This window comes from Nesoenas mayeri (assembly GCF_963082525.1).
Source record: "Nesoenas mayeri genome assembly, chromosome: 1".
NCBI lineage: Eukaryota > Metazoa > Chordata > Aves > Columbiformes > Columbidae > Nesoenas > Nesoenas mayeri.
The window spans coordinates 169,135,626-169,159,542 of record NC_137541.1 but is presented as its reverse complement, the minus strand read 5'-3'; the positions used below and the strand labels follow the sequence as shown (position 1 = coordinate 169,159,542).

The 23,917-nt window shown below is 36.7% G+C and overlaps 1 protein-coding gene across 9 annotated transcripts in view; it reads right to left on the bottom strand.

The window, feature by feature from the left end:
- Positions 1–23,917, bottom strand: part of MYCBP2 (MYC binding protein 2) — a 198,953-nt gene that overhangs the window by 114,861 nt on the left and 60,175 nt on the right. For 7 of the 9 annotated variants that reach the window (XM_080363498.1, XM_080363499.1, XM_080363500.1 and 4 more), the window contains exons 17-20: positions 23,237–23,338; positions 12,235–12,342; positions 3,368–3,487; positions 2,855–2,936 (exon numbers count right to left, since the gene is read on the bottom strand). In XM_080363498.1, the coding sequence (XP_080219624.1) occupies positions 2,855–2,936; positions 3,368–3,487; positions 12,235–12,342; positions 23,237–23,338 (412 nt within the window). The remainder of the gene's footprint in view (positions 1–2,854; positions 2,937–3,367; positions 3,488–12,234; positions 12,343–23,236; positions 23,339–23,917) is intronic. The other 2 variants (XM_080363501.1, XM_080363506.1) reach the window with 1 other exon arrangement.

Here is a 23,917-nt window from a genome sequence, read left to right as displayed (position 1 = left end):
CAAGACTAGATACTGCAAGGCATTTCTTGCTTCCATTGAGTTTCTAGCCAACAGCATCTAATTTGAGAAGAAAACAAGCAGAAAGTGACAAATCCTTCATGTGCTGAAAAGCTCATCAACATCCATCACTTTGGATTTTTCTCAGAAGGCCTATGCAGAGTAGTTTAATGGCTCCAGCATACTGATATGGAAAAAATAGCCTCCAAGGAACCAGATCACTTGCATTTTCACATGGTCCATCTGTGAGTGGCTGAAGTCTTTGCTGGAGGAAAAAAATACCACCACCTTGTGCATATTCCTTGCTCCTCCACAACATTTCAGTTCTATTCATGGTTTATTGAGAAGCACATTGTCCTGTTCATCTGTTGTTTTGTTTGCTTATGTGTATAAAAGTCCTTCTAGGGCATGTAACCTGCCCCATTCCTACTAAGTGGAGAGGCATAATTTGTGGTGTTTACCACACTCTCCTGGAGGAGTCCAGAATCCCCTTAATTAAGGAGAAAGACAAGTCTAAACAAGAACGTGGAATTCAAAATAGGTAAGCATTTTCAAGACTTTTTAAAATATAGCCTCACTACTAAATCTTTACACTGTAAGACAGAAGTCTCTGAAAGGATAACTCATCAGTTGCTCCCCAGGAACTTCCATCATTGCTTCATCTGGCAAGGAAGATGGCTCCCTCAGATGAAAATGAGAATTGCAGCATTTTCCCTGACAATTCTTGCTTTCAGGGGTCCCCATATTTAGTTATACGAGCTATGCTGCCTAAATTGTGCTTCCTTTTTTTTTTTTTCCTACCCCTCTCTCTCTCTCTCTCCCTCTCCTGGAAACACAGTAGATTATTAGTTCCTGAATTCAGAAGATGATGGTCTTCCTGGGGTCAATACAGGCAATGTGACACACTGCATGACTGACATACCACTGACCTGGCTGGAGCTGGCCATCTGAGCACCACTGCATCCCAAATGAGGTGGAAACTCTGCATAAGGATTCCCTGTTTCCTTCTCTGAGTCCCTTACTGTGAGGACAGAGGAGAGATCTCTACTTAAAGCTGGAAAAAGAAGTACATCAATGAGGAAATTACCATTTGAATGACGGTGCTAAACAGCAATATAGTACTACAGCCAGTTCTCATGCACAGGACATACTCCAAATTTCTTCAAGGCTTTTTTTTTTTTTCCAGACACTGTCTAGGGTCTGCTATAGAACAATTTCAACGTCAGTGCCAAGCTGCTTGTACCTCCTCAGCTTGTAGGCCTGGTCAAGCACTATCCTTCGACACAGGATGTTTCATGTTCTCTTCTAGGATTTCACTTGGAACCACATATAGCCTCCATCCAGTTTCTGCCTACATAAGCAACAGATGTGGGGTTTACTGTCTGAAATTCTGACAGATACAGCAGATAGCCCCGATGCCTTCAGAAAAGCCAAGGGATTTTGTAAAAGTTGGAAACAGGAGACAGTAAGTTACCAGTACAAATGTCACTGCTGTTTGTACCTCTTCAGTCTTTAAGACAGAAACTAGTGTTATTCTACTAGTGACTTGAATTGCCAGCTGATGCAGTTGTAGCTTAGAACAAGTAACCAAGAATTTCCAGGACTGAAAAACGAAGTACTTGTCTGATACAGCTCTGTCATAGGCAGAAACACAGACTGCATTCACCAGTCCAATGCAAACAGTTTAGAGACTACCATTAGGCACAGCAGTCAATGCAAAGTAACATTTCCAGTAAACTTTCTTCTTTCACTCTGCCCCTTCTGTTTAGTGAATCCAACAGAAGTGTTAAGATGACGAAGATTTCTTCAGAAACTTGATGAAAGAAACGATTTGGAAGTCTCCAAAGGACAGATGTTCAGTAATTCTGATCTCATTGCTACAAGACAAATGGCAGAACTGAAGACACGTCATGGATGTTCCACTCTATATGCCTTTTACATAAGGATACTGGGCATTACTGGACACACTCAAAGCCCCACTGATTCCTACTACTCAAAATTCCGTGTCTTACACGTAAATAAAATATGTGCATGCTCAAAGAACAACATTATTACATTTGCTTTTATGGCAGGACACTGATTGTTTACTTGAGTGAACAACTGAGATACCAAGGGTGAGACTGAGCTTCACAATAAAGACACCTACATTCAGTTGTCTATGTTCTCATTGTAGTCAATGGAGATCAAGAAAACAGTTTACAGAGCTACTGAGCATACCAAAGGAGATAAATAGCAGCTGGCTAGTCAAATAGCTCTCTGGAATCTGTTGACCTCTCTATTATCTTTGACCAGAAAGAAAACAAACAGGTCACTCTCATGCTGACATCTAAAGTATGTGTACGCAAAATGCAGCTGAGACCCAAAGCTTAGTGATTTAATTTGGGAGATTAACAATAAACAAGAGAGATTTTATCATAACTGAACTGCTGCCAGTCATGTAACAGAAGCAGGTTAATCTAAGTTTATAATCTCATAAAATCTGAATTATTGCATATGTTGTATTTTGTAGAAAAAAAAAGAAATCCTAATGAGATTTCAATGTCATTCTCTCACATATGCAAAGAGAAGTGAAGAGATAGAAATATTTTCTACTCAATTATCAAAGCTATGCTAATAACTATGCACAGAAGCCTTCGCATAATAGACAAAATACCTATAGAGTATGAGTACAGTTACTGTTAAAAGTGCATCTATGCAGTGGGTTTATATGGATAAAGTGCAGAATGACAGTGTATCAACTTAATTCGAATAATATTTGAGTTTTTTCACTTGCTAGCTACAGAAAAGCAAAAAACTTAGTTATTTTTTATCCAGCAGTATAGCAATCAAAAATCACATCCTTTGATTACCAGCTTACCTGGAATTAACATCACCGTGTCCAAGTTGCCCATGCTGCCCATATCCAAAAGTGTAAACATCACCATTCTCCATCAAAACCACTGAAAAACAAACAAAAAGAACATTTTTCTGACATGCACATATGTGAATATGGTACAGCACCAGTGCTGCTTAGCCTTCCTGAGCAGCACAATCAACTGTCTCTATTCCAACACTAAAAGACCTATACCAGGGATTCTACAACCCATCCCAGCTGACATCCCCACACTGGGCTAGAGCTGTGCCATGCAGATGTTGCCAAATGGTTACGAAAGTTGCTTAAAAGCTCTGATGTAATTCAATATACGATACTTATAGTCCTTTTCATTGTTGATGGCCAGAATAGTAGGCTACCACATTTCAACGTTAAATGCTCCCATATACATCTTTATTGAAAATTAAATGCAAAGCAGTGAAAACACATATGACAACATTAAAAAAAAAAAAAAAAAAAAAGCTACAGTATAATTAACACTTATTTATTTGTTTTTACCTGAATGGTGAAACCCACAGCTAACTTGTACAGCTCGCAGTTCGCAGTCAAAGCGGACAGCCCCAGGTGGATAGGTTGTGATTTTGCTGGCATCCTTCTCACCTCTTTCTCCACTTCCATCTATAAACAAACCTTAAAATTATATCCCATGTCTTCTAAAGAGTTATATTCGAAGAATGAATAGAACAAGAATAGTAAATAACTCCCCATCCAACCATTTGTAAGGTAGAAGAACTCACAGAATAGTAAGAGGGACAGCTCAAAATGGGGCATCAAAGTAGATATGAAAGATGACAGAATCTCCACATCTAAAAAGCGTACTACAAAGTCACACACTGGAAAACATCACATCATCTAAAGCAGAAACTTCTGAAGAGTAGACAAAAATGCCCAGCAAAACAGGAAATTCAAAGTACTTCAGAAGTTTTGCTTCATAACCATTACTTTCATTCTTCAATAACATAGCACTATGAAGTAGGCAGAAAGCACCGTAGTTAGACTGAACAGGCATAGCCTGGTCTAATTTTTTTCCCCATTTACTACTCGTTACAGATTTTTTTTTTTATTCCAACTTGGCCACATAGTCATTGTTCTACATAACTAACATTTGCTTATGCAGCTGATTTTCAACAATGCTGACATACTCGCTACTAGTGAATTTCCTGCCCATTTAAGATGCATATTTTAGGCCTTGTTTCTGTGATTTCTTTTATTCTGAAGTGCCTTGTTAGTTCCTAAGTTCACATTGCCCTTGTATCAGATAAAGTCACTGAAGTAAAAAATAAAGTGTATTATTTACCATCTTCCTTAAAGCTACTATCTTCTCAAAAATCCAGAATGTTTAAGTCATCTAACAACCAGACTATAATTAAACTATATGATCACAGGGTCACAAAGGCAGGTGGTTTCATAATACTATCAGGAAACCAACGTGACAGAGAAACAGTCATACTCATCACTATTAAAACACCTTCACCTGTGTAGAAAGCAGGCCAAGAAAGATCTACATAAAGTTCATTTTCACAATGAATAATTTAATCTGACTTCAGTCACACTATCTCTAGCATAGAGAAATGAAAGAAAACACATGAAGTGAAAAGTAACTGCATATAGGAGATTCCACGCTTCTGTGAAAATTCTAATTGATTACTGCTTTGTTAACAAAAATTGATACAGGGAAACAATTGCTGCCCAAAGCATTCAAAGTGTTGTTAAATTAGGTCTACATTTATTTTTTTCTACATGTTTTCCTGAATGATCATTAGCGAAGGTCTGAACTCTGAGACTTCGTTATTCATTGTGTGCAGCATAGCCCTTAGAGACTTACAAATCTTCTAGACTTCAAATATAATTCTGGTTTTATTAATGTTTCTCAAACTTTCTTTCCTTTTTATTGTATGGAAACTGCTGATACAGTAATTTCGGCACTTTTATCACAGACCAGTTTTAACAAATCTTACTGGTCTGGAAATAAAGCTATCTTCCAGTGATGAATGAGTACAGAAATTACATGAACCTCCATGTAGTTTACATCTGTAAAGGAACAGTGTGTATAGGTATTAAATAATGCTTTTGAATAATTAGGTTTAATAGCATAGGTAAAGTACTTATTTGAAAATATGGGTGCCCTTCATCCAAAAGAGTTATACTTGGACTACATGTTGGATATGTATGAAATGGAGACATAGTAAAGGAGTTGTCAGGCTCTCAATTGCTATGGGATTTTTGAGGTTCTTCCAACAGCATCTATTGTGTACTACCAGACTGTATTAAGATTAGAAGAAATGTTTCTGAAGATCTGTCTGCAGCTTCTTATGTATGAACAGATAAATTATTAACGACAACAAAAACCCCTTGAAAATATAGATTTTTTTCCTCCTAGTCATGTAATTCTGCCTTAAAAGGCTTCTAGTATTTTAAGTAACAATTTAGCTATTTCTCAAATACAGTGCCTTTGAACTTTTTATGGCTACTTTTGCATTAAAGTCTACATGCCAAAGCAATCAAGAGATGTTCCTAAGGGCTAACAGTGTCACCAGAATTATTTATTCAGCAAGCAGCCTACTTACTGCTTCCCTCTTTCACACAAGCTTTTCAGATAGTCTACCTGCGGCCCCTGTCTCCCCTTCTCCCTCAATCACTAATGGCTGTAATGAAAGACGGAAGCTCTCCCACTGTGTAAATGGCACTTGGACAGTCACCGGCCAGGAACGCACTTGTCCGTAGAATATGTGTCATGGATACACGTACTTCCTATGATCAAACAAACTCGACACACAGCAAACATGTCACCTGTGCATGGTCATATTAACAGAATTTGGCAGAAGATGTATTCTGGTCATGTAACAGTGGCATATCAAGTGATCTGCAGACACCTGAACAGGTGTATGTGCATTTCCTGCCTCATTGTAAGAGAAACAGACTGCTCTGAAGTGTTCCAACAAATCCTAATAAATGGTTTAGGATTGCTGTTTTCTCAAATGATAGATATGTGATCCTGCCTTTAAATATAAGATGATTCTAGATATTTTCCCATTTTTTCCAAAGTTGGAAATGAAAACATACACTTTATTATGCTCAACGAAACACTAAATACTATTGTGCAAGATGTAGAGAGACGTACATTCATAGGAAACAAATTTTACAATTCCTTATCCAAGAAATAAATTCATTTTAAACAAAGAAGTTTTATAGAGTTGGCATTTTCAAATTCCAAAGCTAAATTCTCAAAGCATTTAAAAATGCAAGAATGGAGGCAACTGACTTCCATACGTAAAGTATGAAATTTGCAAACTGAAAATGGAATTCCTATCTGCCTTCTTTGAGTGGTTAGTAACTGTCTTGTGTTTTGAATTGGCTGGATCTTCAGAACTTGATAAGCACCCTAAAATAATTTATGTGCAGTAAGTATAAAACTTTTGTAACTAAAAAAAAATTAACATTCAGCTAGTCTTGTTTAAGGAAAAAGATGTCTTTTGACTAAATTATACAAAACTAAATAAAGCATCACCACCTACTTTCAGAGCAAAACTTTTGTTCTATATTGTTCATCTGAGTATTCTATTACATGGCCAATGCATATATTTTTCTAGCAGCACTGGCCAGGAGAACCAAGTTCTACAAGCTCTTACACTTAGAGATAAGGCTGCAAATAAATTGGGTCAACCTCTCTCAGTACTTTGACTAAGTCCCATGTATTTTTTTTAGATCTCTAAGCAAAAATTGGATGCAGAAAGCTTTACATGTGTCTCAAGCAATAATTTTAACTGTGGAGATACACACTTTTCTTCAAACAATTGTGCACATATTCATTTCATTAGAAGCAGTATCGAAACAACTGTTCCTAAAAGGGAAGTACAGAAAGAAAAACTACTAAAGCAGAGAGACTCTTCTGGTCAAATGAATGGAACCTTGTAAGTAGAGCAAGTTAGTCCCTCCAGTGCTATCTAACTGGGCTACCACTGAACAGAAACGTTGGCTCTTTTGTCTCTCTGAGAAGAAAAGCGGCAAGGAAAAGCTCCAAATTCTTCCTGCTGTCAACACTGAGGAATGAGATGCATGAACAACTTCACAACTTCATCTTGGCTATCTTACACAGTTGGGGAAGGAAAGTGAAATAACCAGAAACAAAAGGAACCAACTCCCCTCACCCCCCCTCCACCACTCCATTTTCCTTAGAAGATTTTTAACTTCTGAAGACAATTTTTCCCTCTGTGAAACATGCTCAAAAGTTCTCTTAGCTGATATCACTACTACCAAAAAAAACAAACCCTGCCTTCCAGGAGCAAAGAAAAAGCTCATTGTCTCAACAGCAAGGGAATACTTGCAATAAGTCAAGCAAATTATAAGAAATAAAGGAGAGTTTTGCTGGCAAAAAACCCACCCCAACACATTGGTACAGAATGGCATCTTGGGCCCTTGGTCCAGACCCGAGGGAAAAGCATTTTATTAGTATTCCTTAGCTGCAGTAAGGATGATGATATTTCTTTTCTCACTGACCATTTTCTGAGGAGGGAAAAAGCACTTCTAGAGATGTTTAACACATTTCTTCTTCCCACAGATTAAAAGCTTCAATGCAATATGATCATACACAAAAAATTCTTAGAGTAACTGTCTCTTTATACCACAACATTTGCCAACATGTATTTGTTCAGTTCAGCAGTGCTTACCCAAATAAAACAAACATATCATTAAAGTTACTGGTCAGTATCTGCGATGTTCAACTCCCACAGGGTGTTCTGAATACCCTAATATAATCTATAGGCTTTATATACAACATTACTTGAACAGATCAGCCACTTCTTTTCTGTCCACCACAAACTTCAGCTGAAATAACCGTAACCAATATTATAGCTACAGTGTGGGGAGAAAAGAAATCTACCTCTGGTTTTGAAAATCATCCATCTTATGAGGGCAGAAGAAAAATAAATCCATTGGATGCTTGAAAGGTTACTACAGAGCTTGTTTGAGCTCATACGTGAAATTTAATATGCAGAACCACAAGTGCTTAACACTTACAATAATGTGATAACATATTTACATTATAATTAAAAACTCAGCAATAACTGTGTCCTGTATTTTTGTACCAGTACTGGCTTACCTGTTCAGTTCAGCGAAAAAGTAAACACAAAAGTGAATTGCTGCCCAAATCATTTATTCCATTATGTGACTTGGATGTAAGTAAAACTTTAATACTGAGCAACAGCAAGGTACATCCACCACATCCACTATATTATTTTTCTATGCTATACATAAATCAAATGAAGTGTAGTTGACTGAGAGTGTGAATTCTTAGATAATTTCTGTGACCTAGATAGCCCAACAAATATAAATGTATGTTTTGGAGGAGTGGAGATCCACCTCTAGCCTCTTTCTAACAGATGACAGAAACCAGTAAAGCTATTTTTGATGTTGTCTTCTTGAATTGGTTATTTTAAATTTACAGGTGGACAAAAGAGCACACATATGAGTTAACTTGTTCTCCACAGATACCAAATGATGTTAGAAAATGACAAGAATAACTTTGCAAATAATTTAACAGGTGTAACTTCTAGAGTAAGTCATTTAAGTGGTGGGTTTCTTTGAGACAGAAGGAAACAGCAACAATTTCTGAACTCTAGAGAATGGATCAAAGCTTATAGCAATGCTATACTTTATCCACTGATTCAGTAGAGGGAATTTCTACAGCAGTTTCTTCCTCTGTCAGCCACTGCTGGTCCTGCTTTATGATTTACAATGGTTTGTAGGCATAAGTCTCTATTTGCAGTATATGACATAATGCGTTATCCATAAGCTCTTCAAAATTCCAGGTAACTTAATCTAATAAAATTTAACTCTCCAGTAAGAATTACTGAATGGTGGGGAAAAGATGGACTGGTATGAAAGATGATAAGAATGTCTGACTAGAGAGACAGACTCATAATAGCATAAAAAATACGTTATAGAGTAAGTAAACTTTGTTATTAATAACTGTTCTTAACAAATTAACATTTGTTGTCATAATAACACATGACAACTGCTGCTGACTATATATGCCTGTGAGGTTTGACATACTCTTGCGTTCTTCAAGTATTAAATTCCAAGCAAGACCCAGTCTAAAGTGTCTCCTTATTAATGGCAGCGTGTAAAAACCTAGTAAAGAAAAAGCAGCTCTGAAACATTTTCGGTGTAACTTTTTTCTTCTTGAAGTGCAAAAGTCTTAGGCAACATGTTTTCAGTTGTGTTTTGAACTTCTTTAGGAACACTTAGCACATGAAAACAAGACTATCAGAATATGGAAATGTCAATATGGAACATATAAAGATAGCTAATAATTGACCTCTATTAAGTCTTATATATAGGTCTTCATAGTCAGCTTTATTTCAATGAGTGCATTCAACTACCCTGAAGACCATGTATTTTACGGTTAACAAGTAAATTTTCTTGAACGTCTGATAATTTGGTATTAGCATTTGCAAAATGGTTGAGATATAGCTTTCCCTATCCAAGCAGGTTCAGCTTCATACTGCCTTTTGTCCGAGGGCATTTCATTTCATACCGTTTAGAACATTTTTTCATTTACACTACTCCCGAATACAGGAGAAAGGTGGCATTTGCTTGCAGAACCTTAATTGACTCAAGGAGCTTCCTCGGTTTCTAATTGCTATTCCATGCATTTCTACAACTGAGAAAATTCTACAGACTTTTGTTAATCTTTTTTACTCAGATCGCCAGTGATGAAGTCCATGGGAACTGCAGACTCAGACTGGGAATTCACTGCCTCATTAAAGACTGTGGATGAAGCACAAGCTTGTATTTCTTCTTAGTGTCAAAGCATTCCATGAATACCAAGAAGGTGGTACCTACTCTTTTCTATCTATACTTGTGATGGAGACACAGACGTAGATCAGAAAGATTATGATTAGCACTCATTTTTTGTAATAAAAAGGATTGTGATATGCAGACTATAAAAAGGTGAAATGAGCAAATGACAAGCTTTCCAGAAAATGGGTATTTTGATGAAATTAAAGGTGCTTTCAACTGGGAAATTCAACAGAAGAATTCCACAAGAGGTGAAAAACATGTAGATTTGATAATACATAAAAGTACATATCAAATATACTTTTTTAAAATTAGGCCGGAACTGTCAGTCCTGAAGAAGCTGTTACACATTTAACTTTAAATATCAAGAGAAGTTCTGCAGCTACAAGCAGAGAAACAGGGAAAGGTACCAGCAAGTTTAGTACTGGCCTCATCAGTACTACCAGTTGAAATAAGTTCTCCTTGCCTGAAAATCCTCAAGGAGTGGTTGGTGTGAAGAGTTCAGATACCTCTGAAGTAAGAATGCTGGTTTGGAAAGTATCATGATGATTTCAGTCTTATAGTGTCCTTTTACTGAAGTCAACATCCTTACCTCAGATTAGTTCATTATTTTTTTACATTCTATGTATTTTAAAAGAGGTACGCCTTTGAAGATGAGATATCTTATTCATGATTCCCACCTTCCCCATTATTTTTATAACAATCCACTGGTATTCCTTTTTTCCCTTGGAAGCTCTTCCAGAAGTTATGGGGCATTTCTAGCGGAATTTATAATCATCTGTTGAGAAGCAATCTTCTGAGGTAGAGAAGGCTCTCAAAAGTTTACTTGTAAAGATGTCACAATCTTTCTTATCTGTTTCGCATGAGGGACAAAGAACTAAAAGAAACTGTTTCTTTGCATATAGGCCTCCTCAAGGAAAAATGTTTCGTTCTACAGAGCATACCTGACAGCATCTTTCAGCACGATACAGATGTTTGCATAGTCCTTACAACTCCAAGAACCAATGTAGACCTCAAAATGACACTAATGAATACACCTCTTACAAGGAGATACTTGAGCTGAAGCGAGCTCCAACTACAAAAACATGCCCTAAAAGTACAGATAAGGTAGGATGAACATAATCCTCTATGTACATGCCTGTGAGGTCAAGGGTTTGCAAGCAGTACAACACTAGCAGTAGCATCCAGTCTGAAAATACTGGTCATCAGCAAACTGTCACTCAAATGACAGCACTTACATTCTGTATGTTTTGTCTTCCAGTATCACATCTCTCCCAGGGAACTAATGACAGGTTATTCTCTTTAATCCATCACGACTTAAAGCTCAGATGATATGTTTTCCAAATACGTGGAATATATGTTATGCAAATACCAAGGACCAGATTGTGCTTCCATTTCCATAAAATAAACTTAAGATGATTTCATGATCCAATATGTTCATAACAAGGTAGGGTCTATCACCCATATACACCAAAATCATAGCCTAAAAGGCTTCAAACTGTCATACAGTTTGTTTGCATACATGCCAAATTCTGTCACTAACTTCCATTAATTCACCTGAAATGCCATTCTAACAATTCTTCTCATATTTAGCTATTCTTTAAAAAATAGCTGAAGTGTTTTGGGCCTTTACCAGGAGGAGCAGCAGCTTTCTACTTACTTTGATCAGATCTCTAATCTACACTTTACTTATTTATCCTTCATACGTAAATACATTTGTACAGATGTATCTATATACAGATATATACAAACTGTGATCGGATTTGACACAGGTCAACTTAAATATATTCAGCTGAAATTTTTAACAATACCTCTTCCTAAAAACAAAACAAAACATTTATATCTGAACAAATTACACATTTAGAAATTCAAGGCATAGTGAAGTAGCCTTCCAGACATATAAAACCATCTGAAATATTAAAGATACCTCCTTACTTACATTCTGCAAATGAACATTTCACTCACATTTCAGCACAAAACCTGGGCTTTGATTTGTCTTCTCCTCATACAAAACTAGTAAAAAATGTTTATATTATTTTACATATTTTGTTTCTAAAAAAAGGCTTGTTAAAAGATAACATACTTGTGAAAAATTATATGCTAGAATTAAGAAGACTGGAATTGATATGTTAAAGGGATGACCCCAGATACAGAACAAAGAGGTTGAAAAAAAAAAAAAACAACGCAAATGCAATGTAGCAGTCTGAATCACTGGAAGGAGTTAATGTTTCCTACAGTAAAATTAAAGAACCTTAGGAGTGAGATAGCATTAGAAATTAGAAAAGACACAAAAGACACATAGAAAAACAATGCATATTTCATTAAAAAAAAAGAAAAAAAAAGGAAAGAAAAGAAAAACAAAGTTGATGCAGACTATCAAACATTTACACTCTTAAAAAGGTCAACATTTAATTGCATTTTTTTTCTCCTCAGGTGACAAGATACTAACAAGAAGAAAGGTAGAACCCATTTTGTGCAGTTCTTTGGAAAGACAGATTGAGTGCACAGAAGAAGTGACTGGGAGGATGGGCTTATTTCCACCCTGGCCAATAAGGAAGACTAAATACCTTTGTGCTTGTCCCGTTTATGCTTTAGCTGTGCTGGATGGGGTCTGATTCTGGCTAGAGCCTGTTCTCGATGGTTCATAAAAATAGGACCAGGAAATACAAGGGGGCCTGAGGAGAAACATTTTGCACATGCATAGGAAAACTCACAAAATGGAAACAGTGTGTTAAACAAAATTCAAATCAAAAGCAACAACAACAAAAAAAGAATAATACTTATATAATAATCCTGTTTTCCTAAATTCAAAAGGCCCTAAATAAAAAAAAAAGGTTGCTATTTCTTGATAATAAGACCAAAACATTATGCAAAGGAACAACAAATATCCCACAGTGACAGTTTTACCTGAACTTGTAAGTATGCAATGTACTCCAAGCCAATGGAAATACAGACCAACACTGGAGTAAAATTTGATAGCAAATATCCATTAATGTGTTTAATAGTTAAAAATATTAATTATCATGTCTTACATGCTACAATATTACATTCAAAATCCTAACTTGGAACAATATCATTTTATAAATGCTAAATTTAGAAAACACAACCATACAACTGTTATTGTCATATTTAAAATGAAGATTTGTCACTTATACGGAAAATACCTATCCAAAAACACCTGTTCCATGAAGAAAATTATTCAAATCCTATGATTTTTTCCCTATCTACTTACTAATTTTGAAGTCTACTGAAGTTACTTTTAAAATATTTCCCATGTACATAAAGGTCTTCAAGAGAAGATTTGTATTTGAAGAAAGCAATGATGCCTCTATTTAAAACTTTCTCCGCACTCCTTTTTCTTCCTAAAATCTAGACCCAAGCAGTGGTGTATTAAGTTTAATTGAGGTTGATTATATGTAGATCATGGACCAGTTATTTGTTCCTCACAACTCTAGTTTTCCTCTCTTTTAAAGGTTAAATATGCCATCAAGAATTTCTTTGGTGGTATCTCCTTCTTCCAGAAGTCTCACATTCAATGGAAATGATGAATCAGAAGCAGCTAATCCTGCTGAGGGAAAGGTCCCAGTCCCTACATTGACTTTCAAAACAAAAAAGAACACACACCACACCACCAAACACCCAAACAAACAAACCACCCCACAATGAAAATCCCCTAAAATTAGGCTTTGTGTCATGTTATAAACAGCTTACTTTGAAAACAAGTATTCCTTCCCCAAAATCACTGATACTCTACTTCTGTAGCTGAACTTTACTGACAAGTTAGTGTAGGCTAACTTTTCATAAATTCCCATTGTCTCACATTTCCTGCCATCAGCTGTAGTCCATCAGTTCCTTTGCTAATAGTAAACACAGTACAGAAAGAAACTACAGTAGAAGTTGGGCCAAATCTTTCTAGCTTTAGAACTTTCAGATGAAGAAACTTGTCTTCATACAAAGAAACTTCCAAATTTCAGCGTTAAGTTAAAAAAAGAAAATTAAAAGTGTTTTAAAATATCAATTACTGCCTTTCCCTCTAGCTTTGAGATTCACACATTTTAATATAAAGGCCAAAAATCTCATTAATCATGTATGTTTCTACACACAGCACAGATTTTTTTGTTTTGGTTCTACTGTATTTATCTGGACTCTCTTTATTACAGAATAAGTCCTTTGTTAATTAAGAACTCTTCCTGATGATCAAGGATCAGAATTCGGTTTTGCCTTAACTTATCTTGCAGATTCTTCCTTAAGTTGCTATTGCTCCTACTTTTCAGTCTTCTCTCAGTTGGAGCTTCCATTTAATAGATAAATTTTTGGTAAATACTACTTTCTGCCAGGCCACTTACTGTGTTTAATATACTACTTCTCAGTGTTTAGACTTATACTACGCTTTCCTTTTTTCCAAGTTAGAGGGGAGATACTGAGGAGACTACTGAGGCAGATCAGGAAGAAGCAAGAAAGGGGAGAGACAAGTGACAAGCAGAGTATGAGAGCTAAAAACATCTGAAGGACAAAAGATTAAGAGGAAAGCTGAGTGAAGAACAGGAGAAAATAAGACAAGGAACAAAGAAGAATAAAAAAAAAAAAAAAAGGAAAAAAGTAATTGGACTTGCTTATTGAGAATTTTCTAATGAAATGAAAAGCCCAACAAATAGGGAATGGACATGACAATATGACAAGTTAAACTCAGAGATGCAAAAAGAGATGCAAAGACTGCAAATTCTGGCTTGAAGAGTGAGGATCTAAGATATTTGTGGATGATCAAACAGAAGATGTGAAGATGTGTCTCTAAATAGCTTAGGCAAAAATGCCCCTACAACAAACAGGCCAATGGATGAGACACAGCTCTGAAGGGCATTTGGCATTTTATGGTAAGAGCAAAGACGGAAAAAAAAAAAAAAAGAAAAAGAAAAAAAGAATTTCAGGAGGACAGAAGGAACTGAGGTACATTAGAATAAGTAACAGAACTACAGGAGATTTGGGAGATAGAGAATGCTTACGAAGCATAAACGGCCATCAGCTCCAGCATGGTGCCAGCACATGGATGCCAACAGTAGCCAGGCCACTTAACTACACTCCCCAGTCAAGATAACAATTCTGTAACAGTAGAATCATAGATTCGTTTGAGTTGGAAGAGACCCTCAGGATCATCACGTCCAACCATAACCTAACTCTAGCATTAAACCACGTCCCTAAGAACCTCGTCTAAACGCCTTTTAAACACATCCAGGGATGGTGACTCCACCACTGCCCTGGGCAGCCTGTTCCAATGCCTTATAACGCTTTCTGTGAAGAACTTTTTCCTAATATCCAGTCTAAACCTCCCCTGGCACAACTTGAAGCCATTTCCTCTTGTCTTATCACTTGCTACTTGGGAGAAGATACCAACACCCTCCATGCTACAACTTCCTTTCAGGTAGTTGTAGACAGCAATAAGGTCTCCCCTCAGCCTCCTTTTCTCCAGGCTAAACAGCCCCAGCTCCCTCAGCTGCTTCTCATCACACTTGTGCTCCAGGCCCCTCACCAGCTTCATCACCCTCCTCTGCACTCTCTCTAGTATTTCCATGTCCTTCTTGTAGTGAAGAGCCTAAAACTGAACACAGGATTCAAGGTGGGGCCTCATCAGTGCCACAATCACTTCTCTAGTCCTGCTGCCCACACTATTCCTGATACAAACCAGGATGCTCTCAACCTTTTTGGCCACCTGGGCACACTGCTGGCTGATGTACAGCCAGCTGTTGAGCAATACACTCAGGTTCTTTTCAGCCACTCTTCCTCAGCCTGTAGCACTGCCTGGGGTTGTTGTGACCCAAGTGCAGGACCTGTCACTTGGCCTTGTTAAACCTCATACAACTGGCCTCAGCCCAACAATCCAGCTAGTCCAGATCCCTCTGTATGGCCTTCCTACCCTCCAGCAGATCAACATTCCCACCCAATTCGGTGTCATCTGCAAACTTACTAAGGGTGCACTCGATCCCTTCACCCAGATAACTGACAAAGGGATTAAACTGAACTGGCCTGAATACTGAGCCCTGGGGAACACCACTCGTGACCGGCCACCAACTGGATTTGGCTCCATTCACCACAACACTTTGGGCACGGCCCTCCATCCATCAAACAGTACACCCATCCAGGCCATAAGTATTTAAAACCTTCTGACGAAAGCAGGATTTATCTTTACTCCTGGATATTCCTCTATGCTCTACATTCCTACCCATTGTGTGAAGAATGTGAATCCAACATAAAAGTTAAATGGAATATACCTCCATTTCATAATAATTTGTATGCTATCCATGTAACAGGGTGTGTAAGTCTGTCATCCTCTTTGGCTTTTTATGCATGCAAAATGTCTAACATTATCATAATGAGTAAGCAAATATCTACATTTTGATTACATTACGATGCCTGAATGTTCAGTTGTGTGCTGGCACGATGTAAAGTACCTAAAGTACCTCCTCTCCCTCTAAAATAAAGCCACAGGAAATAAAACACTAGAACAATTCATACAGGCCGTATCTGCTCTCTGCTTATATCTGAGTTTGCCTGTATAAAAGGAGCAGTGTTCAGGTACTATGGAACTTTAGCGGTGGAACAATTCAGCCATGCATTAGACGCTTCCTCTATTTTGTTAAATAAGTGCCTGCAGTGTATTGTGTGAAAAAGTCCTCTAATGGATCTACATGGGGAATAACAACCGAATATTATTCTCAGTTATTTTAGTGGCTCAGGTTACAGAGATAAGTAAAGGAGAGTCACTGATAGACTGTAATGCTGCTATTTTAAATCAGTTGCTATATGGTGCAAAATGACATTCACTTTTTCCCTTTATTTTTTACAGAATGCTTTTCCCTAGCTAAATTGCAAAGTTAAATATCCCTAGCCTAGGAAATGTAAAGATTAGCTTTTCTTTCCTGATCCTGCATGATCCAGGCCTTTCAATGTGGACTTTGTCTGGCAGTGAATTAAGAGCATAAAGGACAAAAAACATTTATCCACAGAAATAATTTTATTTTCTAGCAAAATAGAATGCTTTGATTAAATAAGGCAATGCACTACAGGAAAACTTACACAATTAACATTATTCCACGTGCACTTATGTGCTTTTGCAATCTTGGCCATCTATGCACGTACGCAGAGCTATCAAAGAGTTTACTGTTTGATTTGAATTTATATTACATATATTTTGATTTCTTCTAGTACCTTTCTCTCAACTACTCCTATTTGGCAAGCCATGATTACAGAAGACTGAAATCAATGGTCTCAAGTGGTGACTCCTATACCAGAATGTAGGAGGCTACCTTAAAAAATCATATGTGACCAGACAACTGAAAATTACATCATGAAAAACAACAACAGTATAAATTAAGGTTGCAAAAGCAAGACCTACGTTGCATGGGACTTCATGTTGCAAAACCTTATTCTTGGCTTCTTGTAAGAGAAAAGACAGGTGATGTTTTGTGTTTTGTTGTGGTTTTGGTTTTTATTTTACTTTGTGTTTGTTTTCTTTTGTTTGCTTAAAATAATAAAATACAGAGGCAAGACCCTAATACAGAAAAATAGTTAGCTAATAGGTTAAGAGGAGATAAGTTTTAAAGAAAAAAATATTTCAGAAAATGAAACTGGGGCCAAATGCTTAGTTTCATTCCACAAAAAGTGGAAAACATACTGAGATAACATCCCATCTCTATAGTCTTAAGGGAAACAAAATTTAACATTCCTATGAGGCAAGAATAATAGTTAAGGTGCATGTACTTTAAAATCTTCTTTTTCATACCATGAGTAGTATTTACTATTATGGTAGAAATATTAATGGAAAATGTCACTGTGCCATGCAGGCAACTAAAATTAATTGCAGTTTGCTTCTTTTGTTCAAATTTGTGAAACTAAAAACAGGCTACATAATTATAGACTGGTCAGCCTCACCTCCGTCCCTGGGAAAGTAATGGAACAGTTTATCCTTGGAGCCATCTCAAGGCATATCAAGGATAAGAGGGTTATTAGGGGCAGTCAGCATGGCTTTACCAAGGGTAAGTCATGCTTGACCAACCTCCTAGCCTTTTATGAGAATGTAACAAGGTGGATGGATGATGGCAGAGCGGTGGATGTGGTCTACCTTGACTTCAGTAAAGCCTTTGACACAGTCTCCCACAGCGTCCTCACAGCTAAGTTGAGGAGGTGTGGTCTAGACAATAGAGCAGTGAGGTGGGTTACAAACTGGCTTAAGGAGAGAAGCCAGAGAGTGGTAGTCAATGGTGCGGAGTCTAGTTGGAGGCCAGATTCTAGTGGAGTGCCTCAGGGGTCAGTACTGGGGCCAATATTATTCAATATATTCATTTACGATTTAGACGAGGGAATAGAGTGCACTATCAGCAAGTTTGCTGATGACACTAAGCTGGGAGGAGTGGCTGACACGCCAGAAGGCTGTGCTGTCATCCAGCGGGACCTGGACAGGCTGGAGAGTTGGGTGGGGAATAACCTCATGAAATTTAACAAGGGAAAGCGTAGAGTCCTGCATCTGGGCAGGAACAACCCCAGGTTCCAGTATAGGTTGGGAAATTACATATTAGAGAGCAGTGTAGGGGAAAGGGACCTGGGGGTCCTGGTGGACAACAGGATGACCATGAGCCAGCACTGGGCCCTTGTGGCCGGGAAGGCCAATGGTATTACAAGGGGCATGGTTAGTAGATCGAGAGAGGTTCTCCTTCCCCTCTACTCTGCCCTGGTGAGACCACATCTGGAATATTGTGTCCAGTTCTGGGCCCCTCAGTTCAAGAAGGACAGGGAACTGCTGGAGAGATTCCAACATAGGGCAACAAAGATGATTAAGGGAGTGGAGCATCTCCCTTATGAAGAAAGGCTGAGAGAGCTGAGTCTCTTTAGTTTGGAGAAGAGGAGACTGAGGGGTGACATTATCAATGCTTATAAATATATAAAGGGTGAGTGCCATGAGGATGGAGCCAGGCTCTTCTCGTTGGCAAACAATGATAGGACAAGAGGTAATGGGATCAAGCTGGAACACAAGAGGTTCCACTTAAATTTGAGAAGAAACTTCTTCTCAGTGAGGGTGACAGAGCACTGGAACAGGCTGCCCAGGGAGGTTGTGGAGTCTCCTTCTCTGGAGATATTCAAAATCCACCTGGACATGTTTCTGTGCGACCTCATCTAGGCGTTCCTGCTCCAGCAGGGGGATTGGACTAGATGATCTTATGAGGTCCCTTCCAATCCCAAACATACTGTGATACTGTGATACATGCCTCTTTTCATGTTCTTAAAGTTATTTTCTACTGACACTTACATCATACAAATCAGATGTGTAAGAAAAATTATTAGGGCTTTTTTTGTAAGGGAAGGAGATGCAGGCTAGCAGATACAAGCCCATAGGGCAATTTGGGTGTGATAGAGAATAAGATGGAAGTAAGATTTACGCTAATCGTAATTTTGATACTTTCTTCTAAATAGCTGACTTTGTATATCCTGTTAAATAAATGTCAAAGATGCATTTCTGTATATAAACATGAGGTAAATTAAAACATTAAGTATAAACTAGAAACGTTCTTATTGAGTTTACTGCAAATCTAAAGCTATAGTAGAAACAAATATTTCTACTTTAAAAATAATTTTATTAACAATAAACATCTCTTTCTGGCAGAAATCACAAACTCAAGCATAACCATATAATTTCACAGAACCATACCTGCTAGTCATTAAGGACAAAAGCTTACAGCTTTATCTTGAAAGCATTCTTAAACAGAAAGTCAGGTAACAGTCTGATATTCTGTCAAGTAAAAGGGTATTTTTGCTTGTTTGCATTTGATTTAAAGAAATGTTGAAACAAATATAATCTCTAGATCCTGAAAGGATCAAAATAAATATTTAAATAAAACTATTGAAAAAAGCTGCACTGATAATTAAAAATATTGGATTTGAGTAGATAGCTCTGCTGTGTGTTTTGGCACATGTTCAGCAATGAACAAAGATTAGTGTTACTGACAAACTGAATTCAAGCTCATAGTGGCTTGGGCAGATGTTAAACAGATTTATATGATACTCAGCCTACTACAGTATTAACTGAATCAGTTCCATTTAAAAAAAAAGAATTGCCCAAATAAAGGCAGCCTCAGATAATATTCCCCCAACAGACAGGAGCTTTAACTGAAATTAATCAACTTCCTGTGGGTTTTTTGTTGTTCCAAGCACAGTAAGATTGAAGGAAAATAATCTTCCCTTTTAAAAAGGGTATCAAAAGCTAAACCTTGGTTAATTACACAGCAAATCTGTAGCTCAGCTCTGAACCTCTAAAGGTTTTTACATCATAGGCTGAGAAACAAAAGTAGTGAAATACCAGTGAAGAAAGATAACATTTATTATCTCCATATTAAGAGTTATTTCTGTATTTTTAGTGTATTAGTTAAATGTAATTTGTTTTAAAAGCTATTTCCACATTCTCACAGCCTTCTGAAAAAAAAATAATTACCTTTAAGCAACAAACTGAAATCTTAGACTGCTTCTAAATTCTATTACTTCAAATATTGATCTGAAAAAGTTGTAGGAACAGCTTTCAAGATTGGTTCACCCAGTAAATGGTAATCTTAGCTTTACTGCGTTAATTGTACAACATGGCCCAGGGATTTCTGTATTCCGTCAAGGCATAATTTAATACCCCCAAGACTAAAAAATAACTGGTGTTTGATAGGAAAGGAAAAATAATCTATGTTCTGAACATTTTAACACACAAAACTTCCTCATTACTACAGAAAATAATAAAGCGCAGCTACTCCTATACTCACCTTCCACCACTTGCATCAAGCTCTAAACTAGCTTGAAAAACAACAAACATTTCTTTCTATGGTACATCAGCTTCTTCACTTCTCACCAGAACTTGAAAAACAGTGAAAGATCAATCAATAATTATGTTGGGAAATTATGATTTAGCATAGAAGCTGTGATGAATGCAGCTGGCTTTCTTTCTCAAGAGGTCATACACCAGACTCCAAAATGTTGACTTGATTGCAAGCCCTCTTCACTGTTCATGCAATAGCCATTAAGCCAGAAGCAGAAAGAAGCAGCTGAGTGAAGTAGCTCTACCACCATCAGAGAAAAGGAGCACAACTAGTCACCTGAACATACTGTATGTACTTGTTGCACTGAAAAGAGCAAAGAAATACAACCAATACTAAGAAATTCATACATTTTTGTAAATAATAGATCTATAATCCCAAACAAACTTTTTTCTACTGTTAATTTAAGGATCTAATTTGTCATTAAAATAAAATTTATTTCTTGAGTGAAGTAACATGAATAACTGATTCTAAACATAAAAAAATATTTACTGGTTACAATTCTGTTATAGCAAGTATAATTTAATCTGTTGTGACTGCCATTTCAAGATAAAGAACAGAGAAATAATCATAAGCGCCTAAAATTTCTGAAGTTACTTACCACTCAGCTTAGAGCTGCTGAACAGGATATACACAGGTCCCTCACAACACTACAAGGTTACTTTGGCTTGGAAGATGTTTGAGATTAGTTAACTGCTCTTGATTGAAAATATAACATTTAACTAGGCCATTGATATTGTAGCTGTTCATGACAACTACTTCTCCTTCCCAGAATACTAAAGTTCATGACTTCATATTTGCAGAAAAAATGCATATAAAGATGAGCATACTCATCTTCCATAGAAGAAACTACAACTGACCTCGTTTAAGGAGTTAAATGATTGTCAAACCTGTAGACATAATCATCATTTTCTCCCTTAATTCAAGTGGATCACGAGAACATATTTTAAATCAGATGTCACTGTAACAGGACTTAATTTGGAGGTTTGGTAAAGAAGTACAAACAATTAGACCACTTAAAAACCTGCAGTGTGGAAACCAGCATACTTCTGGCACTTGTGCTCTTACACCTTTGTCCTAAACTTTATTCCTGTTTAAAAACATTCACTGGGAAAATGAGTGAGAGATTTCTTTGTGATTTTTTGTGTGCTTGCTTGCTTTAGGCATGAAATATTCCCATGTTTCCTTCAAAATCTTTCATAGTCCTCTTGCTTATAAGACATTCCAGATCTACTGAAAACAGGTGTATTAAATAAAGGTCACCTTGTAACTAAAGATTCATCAGCAACATTCAGTAATGGATCCTGTTCCTGACTATCAAAAATGACACATGCTTTGTTTCGCGCTGATCTGGCATGAAAAATAAAAGCCACAGATTAGCACACTACAACCCAAAAATTGTAACCCTAACAAACAGAACACTGTGTACCTGAAAGACCTTGACAGAGTCAGTCTGGCCTTTAACTGAGTAATGTCATCACTACCTTTCCAGACTGAGCAGCTGCAGCTTTCAATAATATCCAGGTATTCATTGCATATTTACGAAAAAAATTATTGTTAACTGTAACTAATACTTGTGAGCAGTATGCAATGCAGCTCCAACATGACTTAGACAAAAGAAAAAAGGCTTCCCCTCTCCACCTCACAATTAAAATTAACCACAAAGCCTCAAAGAAAAATAAATATTCCATCCTTTTCCGCATGCATATGAAACTGTCAGCCTTCTCTCCCTTGTTGTTCCTTATTTGTGGTAAGACCAGTAATTTCTTACAAGCAAGTGAAATAAAGCCACAATTTTCCCCACAAGATTCACTGGCACGGAGTCTAGGAACTAAGCATGATCACAATGCGTATTTTGCATCTGAGTAAAAACACTGTCTAATTCCTAAAAGGAACACAGCAGGAAACTGAAGAGCATAAAATTCCAATAGTTGTTTTTCTTCTTAACACAAAATAATCTTACCAAGCAAATCATAATGCTTCACTAAAATATGATTCGTATCAGTCCAAATCTCTCAACTTTCATTATTTAAAAGTTTAAGACACAGAGGTATTAAAAACACAAGAAGAGTACTGAAAACCTGCTAAAGTACATATTGTTTGTGTGGAAAATCAACAATAATTCCCAAGGTAGATAACAGACAAGGCAAGAAAACTTTTAAATGATGCAGTGTTTTGGTTTGGTTTTTAATTCAATGTATAAATTTTTTCATGCTATTTAACTATACAGAAGTTCATTTTATAAAACAATACATTCTCTTAATAGTATACAAGAGGAACTCAATACTTTAATAGTAATAAAATTATTCATGTTATAGGTAACCAGCATTGAACCAGCCTGCTGTCATTTCAAGTCTTCATACAAAAAGGCATATAAACGCTTCATATAAACAATGTTTCAGCTTCTATATTTTTTAAAACTATTATCCAACTAGGAAACAGCAAAAGATGAGAGCTGACTATATTAAAGTGATATAAATCGCTACTCTCCACCATTAAAATTCTGATTCTTATAAGCAGACTTCATTAAACATGCACATTTTTCACAAATATCCAAAAGCTGCCTAAACAGCATAAGATGGCTATTCAGGTTGTGAATTTTGTTTGGTTACTGTATTAGGTTACTGTATTAGCTCACTGGAGCAAAACTAACTAATTTCCATTCTTAGAAAACAGACTAAGAAGTTTGCTTAAACTATTCAAGCCTCTCATCAATAAGAAAGTCACTTACCCCTTCCCTCTTCCAATCTATGTCTCCTATTCACACGTTGCCGCTTTTCTTCTTGACGTAACTGAAGGTGTTCTTCAATATTAACGCCAGGAACAGGAACAGCTACATATATTGAGAAAATAAAATACATAGAACTGTATTTAAAAATTGTTATGATGGTAATAAACTCTAGAAGTCAAGTAAATAAAAACTGAAGCCTACTTACTGCCTGCTCTTTACATGAATCTGATAAAGTATTTGGAAATAATGAAGGGCATTGAGCAAATCTGGAGAAGAGTTTTAGGCCTTATATCTGAATTTCCCAGTTTTCATTGATCTGCCACCATTTGAACATCACTGAATGGTATTTAGTACTTTCTTTCTATTAGGCATATATATATTTATATTCAGTTATGCGTGGTCATGTTTATCTCAATTTTGCCCCAAAAAGCTTCAGAAAGGATTATTATCAAAACAAGCATAAAATTACTTATATTTTAAAAAATTTTGAATAGATTAGGTATTTTTTATTTTAAGAATGCTTTACCACTATGTGCTCCGTGCTTACTAAGGAGCACGCAAATACTTTAATGTACACAAATCTGACTTTCAAACTAGCTCATGTAATAGGAATTTGAAACAAACTGATACACACTTTTTTAAACAGAAAACATTACTTGAATGAGTGTGATAATAAAATTA